The sequence below is a fragment of the Lithobates pipiens genome, unplaced genomic scaffold (genome assembly GCF_037356315.1).
Source record: "Lithobates pipiens isolate NorthernLeopardFrog02 unplaced genomic scaffold, aLitPip1_a1.2 Scaffold_8, whole genome shotgun sequence".
Taxonomy (NCBI): Eukaryota; Metazoa; Chordata; class Amphibia; order Anura; family Ranidae; genus Lithobates; species Lithobates pipiens.
The window spans coordinates 289,561,879-289,584,446 of record NW_027507903.1 but is presented as its reverse complement, the minus strand read 5'-3'; the positions used below and the strand labels follow the sequence as shown (position 1 = coordinate 289,584,446).

The 22,568-nt window shown below is 44.8% G+C and overlaps 1 protein-coding gene across 2 annotated transcripts in view; it reads left to right on the top strand.

Annotated features, from left to right (window-relative positions):
* Positions 1-22,568, top strand: part of CLTB (clathrin light chain B) — a 53,320-nt gene that overhangs the window by 10,363 nt on the left and 20,389 nt on the right. For both annotated transcript variants that reach the window (XM_077472389.1, XM_077472390.1), the window contains exons 2-3: positions 16,633-16,682; positions 18,635-18,749. In XM_077472389.1, coding sequence (XP_077328515.1) covers positions 16,633-16,682; positions 18,635-18,749 — 165 coding nt within the window. The remainder of the gene's footprint in view (positions 1-16,632; positions 16,683-18,634; positions 18,750-22,568) is intronic.

Here is a 22,568-nt window from a genome sequence, read left to right as displayed (position 1 = left end):
CACCAACTATAGTCCCCCCACAATACAGACACCCCTCCATAAAGTCAGACCCCTCTGATCAGTACAGACCCCCCTCCCAAAGTACAGACCCCCCCTTCAGTACAGACCCCCCCTTTCGGTACAAACCCCCCATTCAGTACAGACCCCCCCATTCAGTGCAGACTCCCCATTCAGTGCAGACCCCCCTTCAGTACAGACCCCCCCTTCAGTACAGTCAGACCCATAATGTACCTCAGATCAGCAAGGGACATGCACAGCAGGTCCCCTCCCCCTGTGTAGAGATAAACAGAGAGGAGGGGCTTCACTCTGCCTGGGACTACTTAGAGCCGCTCAGACAGCCCGTGGCCATTAGAGAAGGGGATCGTTGGTGCAGTGGTGTTGCCCTGGGCCCTGCCGGTGGGTGTCACCCCTCTGGCGGGTGTCATCCGGGTGCGGCCTTCACCCTTCCCTTTGCAATGCCACTGCAGCTCGCCTCCCTGTGCTCTAACCTGCCCTGTCACCGCGCCGCTGCCTAAACCCACCCCTCTATCACCCCCTACAGACACGGGGGGGGAGGCGCCGGCCTGTCACCTGGGGCTGCCCGCCCCCCACTCGTACACCACTGCTGAGATATATATATATATATATATATATATATATATATATATATATATATATGGCAATTTGGCCTGTGTGTTCCAGGCTTTAAAGCGGGAGTCTAAAACTGACAGCTGGAGGGCCACCAGTTTGAGACCACTGCTTTAAAGTGTTGGCTATCAATGGCAAAGATCTTCCTTCATTGACCATTGCACTTCATTGTTCTCTTTGGTTCTTATCTCCATGTGCATTCATTGGTAGCAATTTTGATCTATCATCGATATATGCAACTGTGACACTGTAGTTCCCAATGGGATGTGCCTTTCTGTACTAGACTATTTGCACTTTTTTACTGTGCTTTTATTTTTACAGGTACTTATATAGCGCTGTCCATTTATGCAGCACTTCACATATATATTGTACATTCACATGTCCCTAACTTATAGGAGCTTAAAATCTAAGATCCCTGACTCACATTCATACATGAATACACTAGGGTCAATTTAGATAAGATACAATTAACCTACCAGCATGTCTTTGGAGTGTGGGAGGAAACCCACGTAGACACAGGGAGAACATGCAAACTCCAGGCAGGTGGTGTCGTAGTTAGGATTCGAACCTGAAACCCTAGTGCTGCTAGGCGGAAGTGCATGCTGTTTGTTTGTATTCATTTTAAAAACGTAAAAAAAATAAAAATATAACTCTTTGTAAAACAAACAGGAAACTTCCCTTGGCATTCGTCAGCCAGAGGGGTCTGTGGGTTTGGGGTACATATCGTCTGATTCCTGTGGTTACTGAGCGTACAATAGCTGAACGCAGCTTGGACAACACAAAGCAGAAGGTTGTAGCAGAGCTGAGCAGGGAGGGGTAGGAACTGGAATGCTATAAAACATGTTTGTATTTATAATGAAGGGAGGAGGCCATGCATGGGGTGGGATAATATACACACCTTGATTAGCCAATTTCTTTCAAACACAATCCAGCCACCTGCATCCACGGAGCTGAGTGTTGCAGTTATGACGACTTAGAGAACCAGTCACAATTAGGCTTATGTGAGAATTCAACTATTCCAATGTTAAAATTCAACTGCAGCCATTTTTTGTTTTTTTTTGGATAGAGTGACTGTAGAGGAATTAGAACCCCTGTCATGTTTTGATTGTTGTCTAGATCCCCTCTCTATTTGTCCTGGTGACTTTCATTATGATATTAAAAGTGAAAGAAAATCCCACATTTTTTCACATTTTTTTCACCAGAAAAAGAATAGTAGGGAATGGCTATGAGAGAGGAAGGGAGTGGAAATCTCCCCAGTGGGACACATATCACAGGGGTAATAACTGTGCATAATGGTGGCCACACAAATATTCAATTGATTCAATCAGAACAATTAATAAAATAGAACATAACTTCTCTTCCCGATCAATTTAGACTCAATTTTGATTGGATTCAAACAATCTTAAGTCGATCAGCCAGAACGGTATATCTTTGATCGGTTTGCATTGATCAACAGCACTGAGATACGTTGTTCATGCCAACTGTGGCTCCCTAAGCACAGAAAGGAAGCCACTACTATATGTCACCATGTGCTTATATAAAAAAAAAAACAGTAGGCAAAAAGGGTGTGTTGTCTAAAGATTGAAGAACACAAACATTTTGCTTTCATCTAATTTTTCTCATGTTTTATTATTTGTGGCACTAAATGGCTAGCATATGGATCTAAACAGAGTCAGAGGTGGGGTTCAATGGATCTAAACAGAGTCAGAGGTGGGGGTTTAATGGATCTAAATAGAGTCAGAGGTGGGGGTTTAATGGATCTAAACAGAGTTGGAGGTTGGGTTCAATGAATCTGAACAGTGTAAAAGGTGGGGGTTCAGTGGATCTAAACTGAAACGGAGGTGGGGGTTCAACGAATAAAGACAGAGTCAGAGGTGGGGGTTCAATGGATATAAACGGAGTCGGAGGTGGTGTTCAATGGATCTAAACAGAGTCGGAGGTGGGGTTCAATGGATCTAAACAGAGTCGGAAGGTGGGGTTCAATGGATCTGAACAGTGTGAAAGGTGGGAGTTCAGTAAATCTAAACTGAATCGGAGGTGGGGCTTCAATGAATCAAGACAGAGTAAGAGGTGGGGGTTCAGTGGATCTAAACCGAGACAAAGGTGGGAGTTCATTAGATGTAAACCGAGTTAGAGATGAGAGTTCAGTGGTTCCAAGCAGTCGAAGGTTGGGGTTCAGTGGCTCTAAATAAAGTTGAAGGTTGGGGTTCAGTGGATCTAGTTGAAGTTTGGGGTTCAGTGGATCTAAACAGAGCCGAAGGTGGGGCTGCAATGGATCTAAACAGCGTCAGGGGAGGGGATTCAGTGGATTGAAACAGAATCAGCGGAGGGGTTGTCTCAAAACAAAGGAATACCCAACACAAAGCTGATATGAGCTGTTCTGTAACAATGAGGTTTTGTTTTTCAACAAGTCATCCTGAGAGACAACTGAAATAATAGACATTCTCTTATATGAACAAGCCTGTGTACACTGGAGGATGTGCGTACAATTGAGCAGCTCATGTAGTGTTGTATAAACACATCAGCACTTTTGCACCCTTACACAATGCAATGTTCAGTTCTGTGCTTAGTGTGGCTCTTGCTTGGCTGCACTTATTCGGGATTTGGTAGGGTGGATTTAACATGCCTTTTTGTCAGAAAGAATTCTGTAAAAGAAACACATTCTGTATATAGCGACTTTTTAGATTCAGATAGTTTTTTTTTTTCATCATTTGAAATACATGAAGTACAGTAGTGACATAACTATACACCGACTGACCATGTTCTTTCAGGACGCTAAGTTGAACCCCCAATAGTATTAGGCCTTAAATGTGAGGAAATGAATTCACAATTCTACTGTACTTCTGTTAGGCCTGAGGAACAATTCTGCCGCAAGCAATAAACCACCAGTGACAAAAGGCCACCTGTCTGGCCCTATTGAATTGCTCCTTCAGTAACGATTTGAACTGCTGCTCATTGGGTGGGTTTTTTGAATAGCGCAGTTTTGCTTCTTTACTGTCATAACTGATCACATGTGCAGCACCATGGCAGTTGAAGGTGGCAGCTTCCCTGGCTGAAATTGATAGGAAGGTTTAGGTTCAGTTTAAAGGGTAACTCCACTTTCGTGGGAAAAAAAATAGCAAAGAAAAAATATAGCGTATACAGTTGCGACACAAGTCATGTTGTAATTGAATGTTATTAAAAATTACTAGGGTTGCACTAATACTGATACTAGTATCAGTATTGGTGCTGCTACCGAGCATTTTCACGATTACTTGTACTCGTGCAAATGCTCCGATGCCTTATCCGATACCTGGGCAGTCAAGGGATGATCAGTGCGTTGGTGGGGGCCGTTGCAAGCATCGATATCCCTGTATAGATTTCAATAAAGCAGCTGACAGCTGCTTCTCCTCCTCTCCCTCTCGTGGCTTTCAGCTGCATTATGGAAATCTATACAGGGAGATCGGTGCTTGTATCGGCCCCTAGTGCTGCACCGATCACCCCTGACTGTCCCCTCTGTCCTCCTCCATGGCCCTTAGGTCCCCGGCCATGTCCTTCTTCAGTCCCCCTCTGTCCCCCGTCCCCCACCATGTCCTGCAGTCCTTCTCCGCTCCCCCTCCGTGTCCTCCTCGGGTCCCCCGTGTCCCAGATCTGTCAGGGTGGAGAGTGGAGGAAGGAGCCGGTAAATCTGTAATTTGCCGACTCCTTCCTTTTCCGAATGCACTGACTGTCCATTGAGAAATGAGCATCAGTTGCTTCAGTTTATGAATGGAGGATAGCCTCTGTCTCCTGTCCATTCACCTTTAGTGCTAAGGCTGCAGAGAAAGGGACTGGGGAATCTGTGTCCTTAGTCCCTTTCTCTGTCTCAAAGGGGAGATTTCAGGGGTCTGTTTAGACTCCTGATATCTCACCAAAGCCCCCCCAACAGGGTTGATAAAAAAAGGAAAATTGTAATAAATAAATATTTAAACGTAAAATTGTAAAAATAATACATAAACAAAAAAACACTGACACTGCCCACTCCAAGCATTGTAAGAAAAATAACAAAAAATATAAAAATGGTAAAAAATAAAATTGTAAAAAAAAATAAATGAAAATATACTACTGACACAGTTGACTCATTAGTGCCACCTACCAGTGCCCATTAGTGCTACTGTCACATGACATTGAAAAAAAAAAAGATTCTATATAAGCGAGTACTTGAAAAAAAAGTATCGGTACTTGTACTCTGTCTTAAAAAAGTGTCATTGGTGCAACCCTAAAAAATTACCTTTCCTATTCAATCTGCAGCCACTGTAATTTTCTGTAAATGCAATGCCATATGGCAATCTGGAGGTGTTCAGTACACAGAATGTATACAGAACATCCCACAGAAACATAATTTTCTGCTTGTGTGATTGGCTCATCGATTTTCCCAGAAGTCTACACTATGATACAAGTCAGATTTCGGGCATCCAATTTCATTTTTGGTGAGATACTCCCAATAGAAACACGTCTAAAGGGATGCAGGCCCAGCATATTTCCTCATTAGTGCCCTGCAGGTGCACAGCTGATTGATAATTATGAAACCACTCCCATTAGACTCACCCAGAACAGGGCACAGAGGAACAAAAGGGATTTCTTCAGAATAACACAAGGCAGGAATCTGCAATAAAATGTGTTAAAATCAGTGAAATGTACATAGATTACCCAGAATGTTTTTTTCCTCAATAGAAGTGGAGTTATCCTTTATGGAATTTACATGAATATGTTCTCTTTTAAAATAAAATACATAACTGAATTTAATTGTTTTCCGTAGTGTACCTAAATGTTCGATTCACAATAAAAACAATAGAATTTTTTGTAAATTTCCAACTTTCCCATTTAAAGCGGTAATTCCAAAAAACTGAATTCATAATAATGCAGTTTACCAGTTCTTATATGTAGAGGCTGGATTCATTTTTTTGTAGGCTCTTTTCCTTTATTTTCACCAGGTGATCCAGTCAGTGAGTCTGTTATTTTTTTAACTTCCTTTAAACAGACCAAGCTGTCTGGGCAAAGTAGCAGTTAGAAGCCAAAGCTTTTTTAGTCATACAGTACTTCTCTTATGGGTCACAGGAGTACACTTCGGCCCGGTTCACACTTGTGCAATGTGAGAAGACTGTGAATCAACTGCGGGTTCCCGCATCGTACCCGACATGCACGGCAGTTCACACTGCCATATGCGAACTGCTGGGGAGTGTCATTATATGTTAATGACACCCCCATTTCAGCTCGTGTATCGCACTGCGAACTGACAGTTGTGAACACACATGCGATACGATTCTGGTCCGAACAGAAAAAAGGGTCCTGTGCGTGTTTGGACCGAATGCGGAGCGATATCAACCATACTATCTGTATGGCTAACATCACACCGCACAGGCATCGCATGTAATGTGAACAGCAGTGCGCTGCGAATTGCAAGCGATGTCTGGCATCGCACTAGTGGGAACCGGGCCTTAGGCTCCATGCACACTGGAGATCATAAACTGATGTTTTTTGGAGTTTGGGTGTTTTTTTAAACAGCCCATAAATTCCACTCTATCCTATGTGTCCATGCACACATGGACGTTTTTGAACTTTTATCAGTAGTGTAGTTTATGGGCTGTTTTTTAAACGCCATAAAATCGCGTTCAGGAGTAGTTTTTCTGACCACAAAAAACGCCAAACGCTGATAAACGCTCAAAAACGTGGCTCACCAGCGTTTTTTAAAGTTTTTAATCCATTGAAAAAAATAAATGAATTAAAAAAAAACCCAAAAAATGCTAACGCAGAAAAACGCTAATAAACGCTATTGCAAAAACGTTAAAAAACATTGAAAGACTGCAAAGCCACCGGTGTTTTTATAATGTTATTTTACCATCCAGTGTGCATGGAGCCTTACTTTTGTACTCCTGTGACCCAATGTCAGTTTATATTGGGTTATTGTCTGCTATCAGCTAATGGAGCAGAACCACTCCAGGCTCTGGAAGGATTCAAACAGTATTGTTAGGATCAACTCAGGTGCCTAATTGATAGCTGGCCCCGCCTCCACCCCAGCTCGGCACTCCACTGACAGTCATAGCTCTCTGCTCAGTACTGACGGAGAACTGAGTGATCAGCAGTCGTGTGCTCGCTCAGTTCTAGATCTTAGAGCTGACGTGGAACAGGCACAACATGGAGGTGAGTATAGAATTGTATTTTTTCATAAACCTATACTTCTCATTTAATTAGTGTGTGTAAAACCTTTTTCCCAAAAGGAAAATGTAACTTAGGGGTCTCTAAACTTTCCAAGCAAATGGCCAGTTTTCTGTGCTTCGGGCTTTGAGGGCGGGGACTGTGTCCAGTGAGAGTAGAGAATGCCCTGGCACCAGTGCCCCATCATCAGTTTTAAAGTGGTTGTAAACCCTTACAAACCACTTTGACCTACAGGTAAGCCTAGATTAAGGCTTACCTGTAGGTCCAAGAAATATATCCTAAACCTATTTAGTTTAGGAGATATTTACAAAAAGAAAGGCACTGCTGTCTACAGCGCATGTGCCATAGACAGCGGCGCGCAGGCGTACTGAGCAGGCCGCAGATCACTGCGATATGCCGCTCGTGTCGGCTCCCGTGCGCATGCGCGGGAGTGACGTCATCGCGGCTCCGGCGAATCACAGCGCCGGAGCAGCGAGACCCGGAAGTCTCTCCGGGATACATGGCAGCGGCGAAGATGAAGAGGGAAAACCGCTTCGGTGGGCTTCGATCTCAGGTAAGTTATTCATAATGAGCTAGTATGCATAGCATAGTATAGAATGCATAGTATGCTATGCATACTAGCTCATTATGCCTTTGCCTTGCAGGTTCTTCCTCTTTAATGTGATAAATAGTTGATATCAATGAGTTGATATCATTGTTGATATCAATGAGAAGATTAGTATTCGATGGTGTCAGTAGGAAGAATTGGTGTCAATTAATGACATAGTGGCCCAAGGGCCAGATAAAGCCACCATTTTGGAGACCACTGATGTAACTGCTTAACAAGTGTTATCTGGAGTTTGTTTTTAATTGATTAGTCCATCTAAGCCTGCCAGTGCAGATAACAATACCATGTCTACAGACTGAGAATGCTGTTGTCCAAAGGTGTCTCTTGGTCCTTCATCCAGAGTGGAGACACCTTAAGACAGGAAGGTGTACTGGCCAGATCACCAGGTGAACATAAAGGAAAAAAAAACAAATGCAGCCACCTTATTAAAGAATTGGTAAGCCCAGTAATTGGCATTGTTTAAACCACTTTAATAGTATTTCTTACACCAGCACCTCTATGTTATTATATTGCCCCATATTTATCAGAAACCAGTGCATATCATGGTTTATTGTCACAAAAGTCCAGCCATTACTAAGCATTTGCAACGCATCTTCTTTATTTGTATCTGCAGGGAGCAGTGCTGTTCTGCACCCCCCCCCCCCCCCCCCACCATAGAGGTTGAAGGACTGAGTAGGGACCGAGCTGCTCCTAATTGTGTTGGATGTTATGCATGGGTAGCTTTTCCATACATTCTGCAAACAAAGCCGTCCAGGATTGAGCCACACATAGCCAACACATCACAGAGATATACACTGTATTGCAGCCTTTCTCAACCCTTTCAACACAGAGGAACCCTTGAAATAGTTCTCCAGTCTCAGGGAACCCCCGCTAAAAATTAGAATTCTACAACTCATGATACATTAGTGTGATGATCAGTGGGAAGAATGGTCCTTACACTTGTGGTCATTGGGAAGAATTACCTCCTTACAGATAGCTAAAAAGATCAATGGTGTCAGTGGGAACTTATCTGAGAGGCAGAAATTGCCCAATAATGAAGGAACCCCTAGCAACCCCTGGAGGAACCTCGGGGAACCCTACGGAACCCTGGTTGAGAATCACTGCTGTATTGTTTCAGCACATTAGTGTCTTTTTGTACATAGCAGCTCACTTTGCATTAATTTCAGGAAGTGGGTGGCAATTTACATTATAACAAGTTGGAGCACAGCCTGTACAGAATTTGAATAGGCATGGCAAATGCTCCCAGATTTCAGAACAGATATCTGTATTGTTGGTGATGTTAATATGTCTTAAAGGTTATATCCAAGAATGAAAATAAATAAAAGTGGCATTATGAATAAAGATAGTGAGAATTCTGTGTTTTTAAAGAGGAAGAAGATTTTGTAGTTGAAAATGGACCTGCTTTTGTAGCAGCACACAAGACAGGGGAGCTTTTAATTATTTTTGTTATTGTTTATTTTACTTTTATTTTTCTATTTTGACACTGTCTTTTTTCTTTTCTTTTTTTTTTTAACACTTTTATTCCTATTACAAGGAATGTAAACATCCCTTGTAATAGGAATAGTGTGTGATAGGTCCTCTTTACAGTGAGATCTGGGGTCTATAAATCCCCCACATCTCGCCTCTAGGCTGGGAAGCATGAAAAAAAAAAATCAAAAAATGAACCTGGCTTCCCAGCCGAGGCGGCATCATTTTTTCAAATGCAGAGGCCAGACGTGACGTCATAACATTGCACCCGGCCTCTGAAAGATCATAGAGATGTCTGGGGGGCCATCTGGCCCGCTGGATTCTCTATGGTCAACTTCTGGCATGGACCGATTCCTTCTCCTCGCTGATCGTACAGGCTAACAGAAAAAACACTGGAGGGGGGGGGTCGTCTCCTCCCGCTGCCTGTAAGAGTGATCAAGTCGCTATGATTGTTCTTACGGTGCAGGGAATCGCCGGCTGTAAAAGATGATATCTGAATGATGCCTGTAGCTGGCATCGTTCAGATTTTCCCACTCAGTCAACGACGTCATATGACGTTTTTGGGTGGGAAGTGGTTAAAATGGAAATGCAGGGCAAAACATGTATAAATACAGTATAAAATGTTTATTTTTTTCCTGACTGAGCACACAACCTTGGTTCTCAGCTGCATAAGCGGCTTGGAGAGGTAGGGGTGGAGACTACAAGGGGCGTACCAACAGGAAGCAGAGAGAGCAATACACTGATTTTCCCAATGAAGAGCAGTGCAAGGGGGTGTGTCAGTGCCAGTCTTGATCACTGGAGGACATGCAGGCTGTGCTCCCAGCAGAACCAGAAAACTGACCCCTCTGCGATGGATGTGCTCTCATCCCTGGCGTGGTCAGTTCGAAATAGAAAAGCAGTGGAATTAGCAGGATTACCAAATATTTCACCAAAAGAAGAAAAACAAACAAACAGGTTGTTTTTTTTGGTACAATAATTTTTATTGTTGTACATGTAAATAACAAGACAGCTGATCCCCCCAGTAGGGAGTGCACAGGATTCTTTTTTAACCCAAGTACATAGTACAACAGACACATATCAGAAATATGAAATGTTGGGGTAGCTTACACTTTAATGTTAAAAAAACACAAAAGGATAAAATCATGACAGCAAGTTTCACAAAACTTTGTTTCTCCAGTTTTGCTTCTTTTGTCTTCCAAGCAGTTCCCTGTTATTCCCAACTTTTTTTTTTTGTCATTTTTTTTTTTAAACGCTTCTCATCTTGGTGCCCTGATAAGTTAGCAAACCTGCAATAAAACTTACTTAGGCCCCATGCAAAGTGGACGTTTGGCCCCCAATGCATGAGGCTCTGGCATTTAGCTGCATGTAGAGGGCAGAAGTGCACTGTCCAGCCTCACTGTCAGCAACCTGTCAAACTCTATGAGAGGCTGGACAGTGCATCTATTGGTCTGAATGTTTATGCAACCAGGGGCGAATGCCTGGAACACAAGCAGTCTTCCTTCTGGGCATTCATCTCTGAGTACATACTGCACTAAACATTCGTACCGCTAGTCGCACCGTCCAGCTGCTGCAGCTGTCCGTCTCTCATAGAGATTGGCAGGATACCAGCAGCGGGGCTGGGTGGTGTACCTGTGTCCTCCCCCTGCAGTGAAGCCCCATGCATTGCAGCTAAACACTCAGTGTGCATGGGGCCTTATATTCATCCAGTGCACAGCAAGCTTCATCCAGCCACAGGCTTGAGAGCCGGTTCACACAGGGGCGACTCAGATCCGACTTCAGGTCGCCCCTAGTCGCCCTTAAGTCACGCTACATGTAAAAATCAATGTAAGTGAATGAGAGCCGTCTTAATGCACACTACTGAAGTCGCTCCGACTTCAGAAAAGGTTCCTATACTACTTCAATCCGACTTGTAGGCGACTGGTACCCATTGATTTCAACGGAGGTCGCCTCCAAGTCAGATCTCCGTCTATACGGAGGCGACTCTCACAGAATTATCAGCTCTCGAGAGGGAATTCCACGCCAAATTTAGTAAAAAAAATTGGCGTGGGTTCCCCCTCCGAGGGCATACCAGGCCCTTAGGTCTGGTATGGATTTTAAGGGGAACCCCTACGCCGAAAAAATGGCGTGGGGGCCCCCCCCAGATCCATACCAGACCCTTATCTGAGCTGAGCACGCTATCCGAAAGGGGGTGGGGACGAGCGAGCGCCCCCCCCCCCCCTCCTGAGCCGCACCAGGCCGCGTACCCTCAACATGGGGGGGTGCCTTGGGGAAGGGGGGCCGCATGGCCCCCACACCCCAAAGCACCTTGTCCTCATGTTGATGAGGACAAGGGCCTCTTCCCTACAACTCTGGCCGTTAGTTGTCGGGGTCTGCGGGCGGGGAGGCTTATCGGAATCCGTGAGCCCCCTTTAATAAGGGGGCCCCCGGATCTCGGCCCCCCACCCTATGTGAATGAGTATGGGGTACAATGCACCCCTACCCATTCACCTGTGAAAAAAAATGTAAAAAAAAAAAACACAACACACAAGGGTTAAAATAGTTTATTGCACAGCTCCGGGGGTCTTTTCCGTCTTCAGGGGTCTTCTCGCCGGACTCCTCCGCTATCTTCTGCTAGCTCTTTTAGTAGCAGATGAGCCCAGCTTTCTTCTTCGCCGCCGCCGCCGCCCACTTCTTACGACTTCGGGGGTCTTGTCCCCCTCTTCGGGGGTCTTGTCCCCCTCTTTGGTTCTTCTTGCCGGGCCACCGCGCCTTCTTCTAGCTCTTTTACAAGCGGTGGCCCGGTCTTTTGTCGCCGCCGCCGCCGTCCCCACCGCCGTCTTCTGTTCTTCTCTTCTGGAGATGTTGCCTCGTCGCTGTCTCTGGTCACTATGACAGGATGTGCGGCGACTTATATAGGGACATCACCGGATGATGTCCCCGCCCATTATGATGTCACTGTCCCAGCATCCTCTGGGACTCTGACATCATAATGGGCGGGGATATCATCCGGTGAAGTCCCTATATAAGTCACAGCACACCACGTGTCCATTCATAGTGACCGGAGACAGCGACGAGGCAACATCTCCAGAAGAGAAGAACAGAAGACGGCGGCGACAGAAGACCAGGCCACTGCTTGTAAAAGAGCTAGAAGAAGGCGCGGTGGCCCGGCAAGAAGAACCGAAGAGGGGGACAAGACCCCCGAAGTTGGAAGAAGAGGGCGGCGGCTCCTCTGCTAGTAAAAGAGCTAGCAGAAGATAGCGGAGTCCGGCAAGAAGACCCCCGAAGACGGAAAAGACCCCCGGAGCTGTGCAATAAACTATTTTAACCCTTGTGTGTTGTGTTTATTTATTTTTTTACATTTTTTCACAGGTGAATGGGAAGGGGTACATTGTACCCCATACTCATTCACATAGGGTGGGGGGCCGGGATCCGAGGGCCCCCTTATTAAAGGGGGCTCACGGATTCCGATAAGCCCGCAGACCCCGACAACCAACGGCCAGGGTTGTCGGGAAGAGGCCCTTGTCCTCATCAACATGAGGACAAGGTGCTTTGGGCCCCCCATGTTGAGGGCACGCGGCCTGGTACGGCTCAGGAGGGGGGGGGGGCGCTTGCTCGTCCCCACCCCCTTTCCTGGCCGGCTGGGTAGCGCGCTCGGATAAGGATCTGGGGGGGACCCCCACGCTGTTTTTTCGGCGTAGGGGGTTCCCCTTAAAATCCATACCAGACCTAAGGGCCTGGTATGCCCTTGGAGGGGGAACCCACGCCAATTTTTTTTAATACATTTGGCGTGGAATTCCCTCTCGAGAGCTGATAATTCTGTGAGAGTCGCCTCCATATAGACGGAGATCCGACTTGGAGGCGACCTCCATTGAACTCAATGGGTACCAGTCGCCTACAAGTCGGATTGAAGTAGTACAGGAACCTTTTATGAAGTCGGAGCGACTTCAGTAGTGTGCATTAAGATGGCTCTCATTCACTTACATTGATTTTTACATGTAGCGCGACTTAAGGCAACTAGGGGCGACCTGAAGTCGGATCTGAGTCGCCCCTGTGTGAACCGCCTCTTAGTTCTAATTGTGGTTAGGGCTACACAGGTGTTTTGCAATGCGAATCTACAAATTCCTGATGCTGAGTTTGACACCTGTGGCCATCGAGCCCATACACTGTAATAACAGTGCAACTACAACTACTAGCAACTACAGCTTTTCGTGCCTATTCTCAGAGCCAGCAATCGCCTGTGATGATTGCAGCTGGACACACGCAAAGCATAATCATGGTAGGTATTCGCTGGCAGTGTGAACGGTCACAAATAGCCACTGACAGCTGACATTACGTTTTAAAGACTCAGCAGGCACAGCTAGCCACTCATTAGGAATCAGTAGATTCCGGCCGCTGGGATTCACACTGTGGCAAAGTGCATGTGCAAATGTAGCCTTATATATATTACCATATTAGCGTTGATACCATCTAGGAAGTGTGTTGGTTCGCTACCATTCACATTAGCATGGACAAACCAGCAATTATATGTGTTTATGGGACAGTTCTAAATGCAAATAAATATGTGCAATGTTTTTTCCAATATGTTTAAAAAAACATTCTAAGGCCCTGCTTAGACTTGTGGTTTGAAAATGCATGGTTGAGCCATGTTTTTGCCGCCCACCAACTATTCCCCCCTCCCCTCTTAACCTGCAGCAGGCAGGGATGTTTACATGCTGCAGCCGTGATGCTTTTTACATGCTGCAGCCGTGATGCTTTGGGCCTGTGGTAAAGTTGACCCGTCTTGTAGCGATCGGCAGGCGGCAAGCCCACCAAGTACTACACATTCAAGTACGTTTGTTGCAGCGCATCTATTGGCAAAAATTAGGTTGAAACAGGCGGTAAGGAGGTGTTGCATCACTTCCTCACTGCCCGCCAGTAGCCTCTGGAGAACAATCCGAACACAAACTAGGCTTCAGAGGCAAGTAAGATTTAAGCTGGGTTCACACTAGTGCGAATTGGATGCAGGTTCTCCCCGCATTCCAATTTGCATGACAGGAGAGTGTGACCGGCTCTCAATGGAGCCAGGTTACATATCTCTAGGGCGGCCACGGAGTGCACAGCAGAAGAGTCCTGTACATCTACTGGTCCATATCAGGTCTGAATTAAGCCAAAAATTTGGACTTAATTCGGACCAGAAACAGTGAATGGGGACGCTCTGGACCCCCTGCTGTGCCCCACGGCCACACCCAGTGTGAACCCATCCTTAGACACATGTCTAAATCTACCTTTACTGTGTATTTACCTGCGTTTAGGTGTATTTAGAGAAAATAAAATTCTGTGCACCAGAGGCCTATTAGATATGCTGAACATGTTATTGAATGCAAATCATAATTGCATGTAATGGCAGGTACATTAAAGTGCAGCAGAACTTCTGGGAACCATAACGTTTTTACTTCCCACATCATTTCTCCTATATTTAAATTACCTAAATGCTGGAGGCTAGTGTGAAGGTAGCCTAAGGCTGATGTCATATGGACAACTAGTGACAAAATTGGCAGCTCCCTCTCTGTCCCTTTGGAATCGCTCTCAGCTATTCTGAGCTATCAAAGGAATGATTACATAGGGACAACAGGCAGCCTATTAGCAATCCTGCCCTGCAACCCATCGACTTCGGCAGAATCACTGGTGGTCACCCGTCTGACATCAGCCCTAGGCATTTGCCTGTAAGCAGATTTTGACAAATATATTTTAAGACATATTTATGTAGTAAAACCATGGCTTTGGCATGGCACCCCAGACTCCTGGGATGTCTGACATAATTTGCCTAGGAAAGAAACCAGGAAGTAACTAAAGAAAATGTACAAAAAAAAAAAAAGGTTAAAACAAGTAAATATATACTTTCCTATCTATTCAGCAGCATGAGGATTAAAAATAATCAGTGTTGATTGGAAGAGTGAACATACAATTGTTTTAATCTGCTTGAGGCCACTTTTAATTCACAGTCATAGATATGTCAGGATAGTTTATTAAGGCTCTGTGACAATACTTGGCCGTTGTTTTCTTTTATAAAGAAAACCTATACTGGTAAAATATGTAGGTTGCTAATGCTGAAATCTACTTTTGGAAATGCTAGTTGCCCAACTGACAGGCTGATCCAAAGGCTTCACAATGTTACAAGTCAATGATCCAGAACAAGTCTGAAACTCAGGAGTTCTGACTTTACTTGCAGCATGCTTGTTTCAGGTCAGTGACTCATCACGTATTGAGGTCAGAGATAGCAAGGCAACTAGGAACGTTTTCCATCTGCAACCTTTGTATTTCTTTCAGGGCAGGTTTCCTTCCTATGGATATACTAACTACCGTATTTATCGGCGTATAACATGCGCTGGCGTATAACACGCAAGTTTAGGAGAGAATTTTAAGGAAAAAAACTTTTAGGAGGGAAATTTAAGGAAAAAAAACTTACATTTAAATGCCCATCAATGCAGCCTTATCAGTGTCCATCTGAAGCCTTGTCAGTGTCATTTGCAGCCTTGTCATTGCAGCCTGTCCTCATTGCAGTCTTGTCATGCAGCCTGTCCTCATTGCAGCCTTGTCATGCAGCCTTGTCATGCAGCCTGTCCTCATTGCAGCCTTGTCATGCAGCCTTGTCATGCAGCCTGTCCTCATTGCAGTCTGTCCTCATTGCAGCCTGTCTTCATTGCAGCCTTGTCATGCAGCCTGTGCATTGTTGTCCCCTCAGTGTTAGGTTTTATTTTTAAAAATGGCGCCGCCGAGATGTCCTGTGTATCTCGGCGGCGCCCAGTAGTTCTCGGCTGCCTTCGGCCGTTCTCGGCGGCTTTTGCCCGCCTTCGGCCGTACTCGGCGGCTTTTGGCCGCCTTCGGCCGTACTCGGCGGCTTTTGGCCGCCTTTGGCCGTACTCGGCGGCTTTCGCCCGCCTTCGGCCGTTCTCGGCTGCTTTTGGCCGCCTGCGGCCGTACTCGGCGGCTTTCGGCCGCCTTCGGCCGTACTCGGCGGCTTTAGGCCGCCTTCGCCGCTCTCTGCCCTTCTCGGCGGTTTTCGGCTGCCGAGAAGGGGCGAAGGTGGCGGAAAGCTGCCGAGAAAGGCCGAAGGCGGCCGTAAGCTGCGAGAAGGGCCGAAGGCGGCCGAAAGCCGCCGAGAAGGGCCGAAGGCAGCTGAAAGACGCCCAGAGCCTAGAAATCGCAGAGGATCGGCATATAACACGCACCCATGATTTTCCCCTGATTTTAAGGGGAAAAAAGTGCGTGTTATACGCCGATAAATACGGTATGTAAATCAGCCTTTCTCAACCTTTTTACCCCAGGGGAACCCTTAAAATAACTTTCAGGTCTCGAGGAACCCCTGATAAAACCCATTCATTGGGGGGTCAGTGCGTACAATGCCCCTTACTTTGGTGTTCAGTGAGAAGAATGCCCTTTTTTTACAGTGATGGTAAGAATGGCCTCCTTACTTACAGAGAGCTATAAAGATCATTGGTGTCATAGCACTGGCTCCTCCAAGTGGCATTGGCTCAGAACTATGTAGGCACCATCAAACAGGAGGTAAATCAGCCACAGCTCAAGGAACCCCTAGCCACCTCTGAAGGAACCCTGATTGAGAATGGCTGATGTAAATCATAAAAATTGCAAAAGGGATTCACAGACATGTTAGGAATGAGCACCATGTTTATTTCTTCACTGTATATGGCAGAGCAACTTGCAATTCTTCTGGGATGTTTGCTATGTGCACTTTTTTTTATTACTTATGGTAATTTATTGCTATATTTTTTTTCTTTCAGGTGGGTATGATGACCTGGTAACTACTCCAGTGAACGGAGATTTTCATCAGGTGAGTGTAAAATATGGGGCAAGGGTTAAAACACAAACCATTGTATACCTTTCTCATAGAAGTGTTCCCAAATACTAACGCTGCCAAGTGATAATGTAGAACGTAGAAGGTTTGACCTGGTATCAGCTTGTTGCAGTCTCTGTATAGCAGAGCTGGAGTGTGACACTTATGCCCGATACACACGGTTGGATTTTCCGTCGGGAAATGTTGGATGTAAGCTTGTTGGCTGAAAGCCTGACCATGTATATACTCCATTGAACATTTGCCGTCTGACTTTTTCGCCAACAAATGTTTGATAGCAGGTTCTCAAATTTTCTGCCAACAAAACTTTCCTGTCGGAATTTCCGATCGTATGTACACAAGTCCGACGCACAAAAATTCACACATGCTCAGAATCAAGCAGAAGGAGCCGCACTGGCTATTGAACTTCCTTTTTCTCGGCTCGTCGTACGTTTTGTATGTCACCATGTTCCCACATTTGTAATTGTTGGCCAAGATTTGTGTGACCGTGTGTATGCAAGACAAATTGGAGCCAACATCCTTCGAACAAAAAAGTTGTCAAAGGACGGAAGTCCGATCGTGTGTAGGGGGCATTAGAAGCAGAACAAGGAGCCAATCAGTTTGTATGCTGACAGCAGAGTGACAGAGAAATTAGCTTATTGCTGTGCTATTTTTCCTTTCACTGTCCAGTCACAGAATGGGGGAAGATGCAGAATCACCTGGGCTCAGAGGAAGTGGGTTGAATGATGCTGGACATTAGACTGAGGACATCAAGTTGTAGAAACAAATACTGCACAGGAAATCTCTGGATTGAAACTGAAAATTGCAACAAAGGCTTATTTATTGTTTTATCTTTTTAAAGGCTATTCATTTTTATCTTGTTATATTTGGCTGGAATTTTGATTCATTTATTTCCAATAGACCCTCAAGCAGGCCCAGATTTGTAGAAAGGTCACATATGCCTAGTTTTAGGACAGAGATCTCCAAATGTTTTAAACAAAGGGCCAGTTTACTGTCCTTCAGACTTTAAGAAGGCAGGATGTTGGTGTCAGTGGGAGGAATAGAACCTCATTGTTGGTGTCAGTGGGAGGAATAGTGCCCCATCATTGGTGTCAGTGGGAAAAATAGTGCCCTGTCATCGGTGTCAGTGGGAGGAATAGTACCCCATTATTGATAGTGAAAGGAATATTACCCCACTGTTGGTGTCAGTGGGAGGAATAGTACCCCATCATTGGTGTCAGTGGAAAAAATAGTGCCCTATCATTGGTGTCAGTGGGAGGAAAAGTACCCCATTATTGATGCTAATATTACCCCACTGTTGGTGTCAGTGGGAGGAATAGTACCCCATCATTAGTGGGAGAAAATACTGCCGCATCGTAGGTATCAGTGGGGTGAATAGTGCCTCATTATTGGTATCAGTAGGAAGAATAGTACCCTGTCATTGGTGTCAGTGGGATAAATAGTGCCCAATCATTGATAGTGGAAGGAATAGTACCCCATCATTGGTGTCAGTGGGAGAAAATACTACCGTAGCCTAGGTATCAGTGGGATGAATAGTGCCTCATTATTGATATCAGTAGGAAGAATAACACCCCATAATTGTTGTCAGTAGAAAGAATAGTGCCCCATAGTTGGTGTCACTAGGAAGAGTAGTGCCTCGTATCAGTAAGAGGAACAGTGCCCCAAGGGTCTGATAAAGGCAAGCACAGGGCTGCAGTTTTGGAGACCATTGGCTTAGGAGATCAATGTAATGGTGATGAGGCAAGCATGTTACTCATTAGAAGGAGAATACACTATTTGTTATGAGCTCCCTGCCATTGTATGGCTGCAAAGATCTGAGTTCATGGAGAATGCACAGTAAAATAGGCCTACGGGGGGTAGTTCTCTGGATCTCAGCACTGCATACGATAAATATGTGGAAGAAATAACATGACATGCTGTACCTGTTCTAGGATTCTTCAACATACGATGGATATGCAGCTATAGCACAGGCTGACCGCCTCACTCAGGAGCCAGAAAGTCTCCGCAAATGGAGAGAAGAGCAGAAAGAGCGATTGGAGGAGCTGGGTAAGATTTGTAATGGTTTCACTTCATGGTGGTGCTTATTTAAAAATATGGATCTAATTAAAACACCAAATGCCAGATCAAGTCTGCTTTACCTGGGCAACAACTTGTGTCTTCTCTTTCTCTAGTTCAGGGGTCTCCAAACGCTCTAAACAAAGGGTAACCAAATATAGGGTGCAGGAAACTTGAAGCATCCATGTTAGATCTTTTTTTCCTACAAAGTGTTGATAGATAAAAACAACTTACATGTTTCGGCCAGTTGCCTAAAGCGAGTAAAGATGCTTTGAGTTGCTGGCTCCCTATATTCTTTTGCATTTGACATGAATGGGGACACTTGGAGCCTGAGCACCAACATTTGCCTCCTGACTTGAATTTACTGTAACCCTTATGTGAACGCTGCTTTTTTAAATTCACAAAACAAAGGGCTTTAGGGGGTCCGATTGTGACCTGTGAGAGTAGAAAATTAAAAAAAACGACATTGCGCCTTTGGTCAATAGGAGGAGGAATACTGCTGCATCATTGGTGTCAGTAGGTGGAATGGTACCCCATCATTGATGTCAGTGGGAGGAATTCTGCCCCATCATTGGTGTCAGTGGGAGGAATGGTGCCCCATAATTGGTGTCAGTGGGAAGAATAATGCCCCATCATTGGTGTCAGTGGGAGGAATGGTGCCCCATAATTGGTGTCTGTGGGAGGAATGGTGCCACTGGGAGGAATAGTGCTCCATCATAGGTGTCAGTAGGATGAATAATGTCCCCCAGTTGGTATCAGTGGGAGGATTAGTACCTCGTATCAATGGGAGGATTAGTGCCCCAAAACCTGGATTAAGGCAAGCGAAGGGCCACAGTTTGGAGACCACTGCTCTAGTTTATAAACTTGTCACAATGGTGTCAGTTCTGATTTCTGAAACTGCCTGAAAGAACTGTCACTGTTGCCCATAGCAACTTGTTTTCTCTTTAATCTGTACTGGAAAATGATGATTGGATAGACTGATGGACTGTACGAAAAACAGCACAGTTTATTTATACATTCCATACTAAATAAGTAATGTATCACCACTTTTAGGATTCTCAAATTTTAATGGTACCATAGCTGTAAATAAAACTTTCTACTCACCAAGTACTGTAAAAATTGCATCAGAAATCAACTCCCCCATCATGTCCTTCACTGCTGGGTGAAAGGAGAAGAAATCCCATGTAAGATTTAGGGCCGCATCACATCCGATATGTTGGGACTGCACAACCCAATCCCCCCCCCCCCCCTTGCTGCAATGATGTGCCCTATTAAAAAGGGTGGCAGATTTTTTTTCAGCACAGCATGGTGCAATGTAATCCACCACTTTGCATCACACTGTGGCATGTAGGACTTAATGTGATGATGGCAGTGCAGATGAACACTAACCAGCGCACACCCGTGTCCTGGTGTGAACAGGCCCCAAGTCAGGTGCCAATTGGGTACTACACAGGGCCCTCATGCTCAGCACTGAACCAGCAAACATCAGGGCTGTCACACTGGAGGAACATATTGAGTTGCATGATCCTAATAATACCTGGAAATACTGGGTATTTCTCTTCACTCCCAGCGGTGAACAGATTGGAGGGAATAGGATAGGCTACAATATTGCAGGGGGATGCTGGGCAGAGAACTGCATGGAACACGGGGAGATTTACTAAAACCGGAGCACTCAAAATCTGGTGCAGCTGTGTATAGTACCCAATCAGCTTTTAACTTCAGCATTGTTCAATAAAACCTGGAAGCTGATTGGTTTCTATGCAGAGATGCTCCAGATTTTGAACTCTCCAGTTTTAGTAAATACTCCTCAATACTGTCTCATTATAATACTTCACATATTCACATGAGCTCGACATAAATTATTATTGCAACTGTGTGTCAGTGTTCTCTTTACTTACTAGATATACACGAGCAGAATTTCATTTTTCTAATCATTAGTGGGGTCAGATTAAAAAAGTTTTCAACTGCAATGGCGAGAAAATGTACTTATTTATGTATTGGGATGTACTTATTTCTAGCAGTGTATGTGGTTTTCGTTTGGTAAAGTCCAAAGTAAAGGAAATTTTAAAGTGTTACTAAATCCAGAACCTGCATTCACTATATCAGGTATCCTACAGTAAACACAACATGGAAATTAAATTATTTTAGTAAATATAAATTGCTAAATATAATTTCCCATCAGCAGTATATAGCATCCTTGTGACTTCTATCAGTTCCTAGTAAACCTTGTAGGAGGAGTTTTCATTCTCCCCTGATACTCTGTCTGGACAGTGCTGATTGGCCCTGTGCTGATCACATGCTGATCACAAGAAGAAAAAAACACTCTAGCAATACAAACCAAATTGTGCATGTGCAGCCCATCCACTGGCTCTGTAAATTCCAAGTTATTTTTTTGAGACAATGTTATGCCGCGTACACACGGTCGGAGAATCCGTCGGAATGCGTCTTATCGGACCGTGTCGTCAGATAATCCGACTGTGTGTGGTATGCATCGGACTGATTCCGTCCCAATCTCCGTCGGACCCAATTTTCCAACATGTTGGAAATATTTCCCGACCAACTGGGCCGGTCGGACGTAATCCGATCATGTGTAGAGAATTTTGATCGGACCAAGTGCCACGCATGCTCAGATCAAATTCCTACATCAAAGCTATTGGCTACTAGCCTGAATGTAGTCCCATCGTAACGAAATTATGTCATCACGTTCTGAAAGATCGGATTTTTCCGACAACTTAGTCCGACCGTGTGTATGCAACACGGTCGGACTAAACGGTCGGATTTGGTTGTGGAAATCTCCGACCGTGTGTACGTGGGCTTAGAAGAGGAGGATCAGGAGACAGGCTCAAATAGCCTTTCTACACAATGCAAAGGATTAACCCCTTAAGTTCCACAGTGAGTATAGCAAGCCTGCTTTACAGCATATACACACTGATTTTACTGGTGTGGGTTTAGTAACACTTTAAACTACTTTTAAACGACATTTGCATGTACTGAGAATTGTCTTAAAAATTTTCATTCAAAGTTTTACTAGTAAATACCCAGTTTTAGTTGCAGATTCTATGCGTTATAGTTGTGATGTTAGGTACATTTCTACTCTACGAATGAATCCATCATATCAACTTAGTAACACTATTTAAGGTGGAACTCCAATATTTCCCCTGGTACCCCTCCCCAAGTCCTTATAACTTTTTTTCCTGATATCTTTTTGCTCATCCTGGGACATCATCCTTAGCGTCTTATTTTTTTTGTGGCAGCAGCTTGCTGGAGGCCTTTTTTTCAGGACTGAGTTAAACTCTTGTAATAATGCATGAGCGCAGCTTGGTCCTATAGTAATGTAAGCCCAGCTTGTGTGATGCTGTGGGGGTTATTTACTAAAGGCAAATCCACTTTGCACTACAAGTGCAAAGTACACTTGAAATTGCACTGAAAGTGCACTTGGAAGTAAAGTTGCTGTAGATCTGAGGGGGGCATGCAAGGAAATGAAAAAATAGCATTTTAGCTTGCACATGATTGGATAATAAAATCAGCAGAGCTTCCCTTCATTTCTACCCCTTAAATTTACAGTGGCTGTGCTTCCAAGTGCACTTTCAGTGCAATTTCAAATGCACTTTCCACTTTCGTAAATACCTGTGTCCCTTGGAAAAGGGGGGGGGGGGGGCATGTGAATTATAGGCTGGGCTCACAGGAAATAGGCTGAATGACAGGACAGAGTGTCGTCCTTCCCAGAGAAAGATTGCCAGCGTTAGACAGAGGGGGAAATCGGGGGCACCGTTGGATCAAGGAGAATGTAAGTAAACATTGGCAATATAT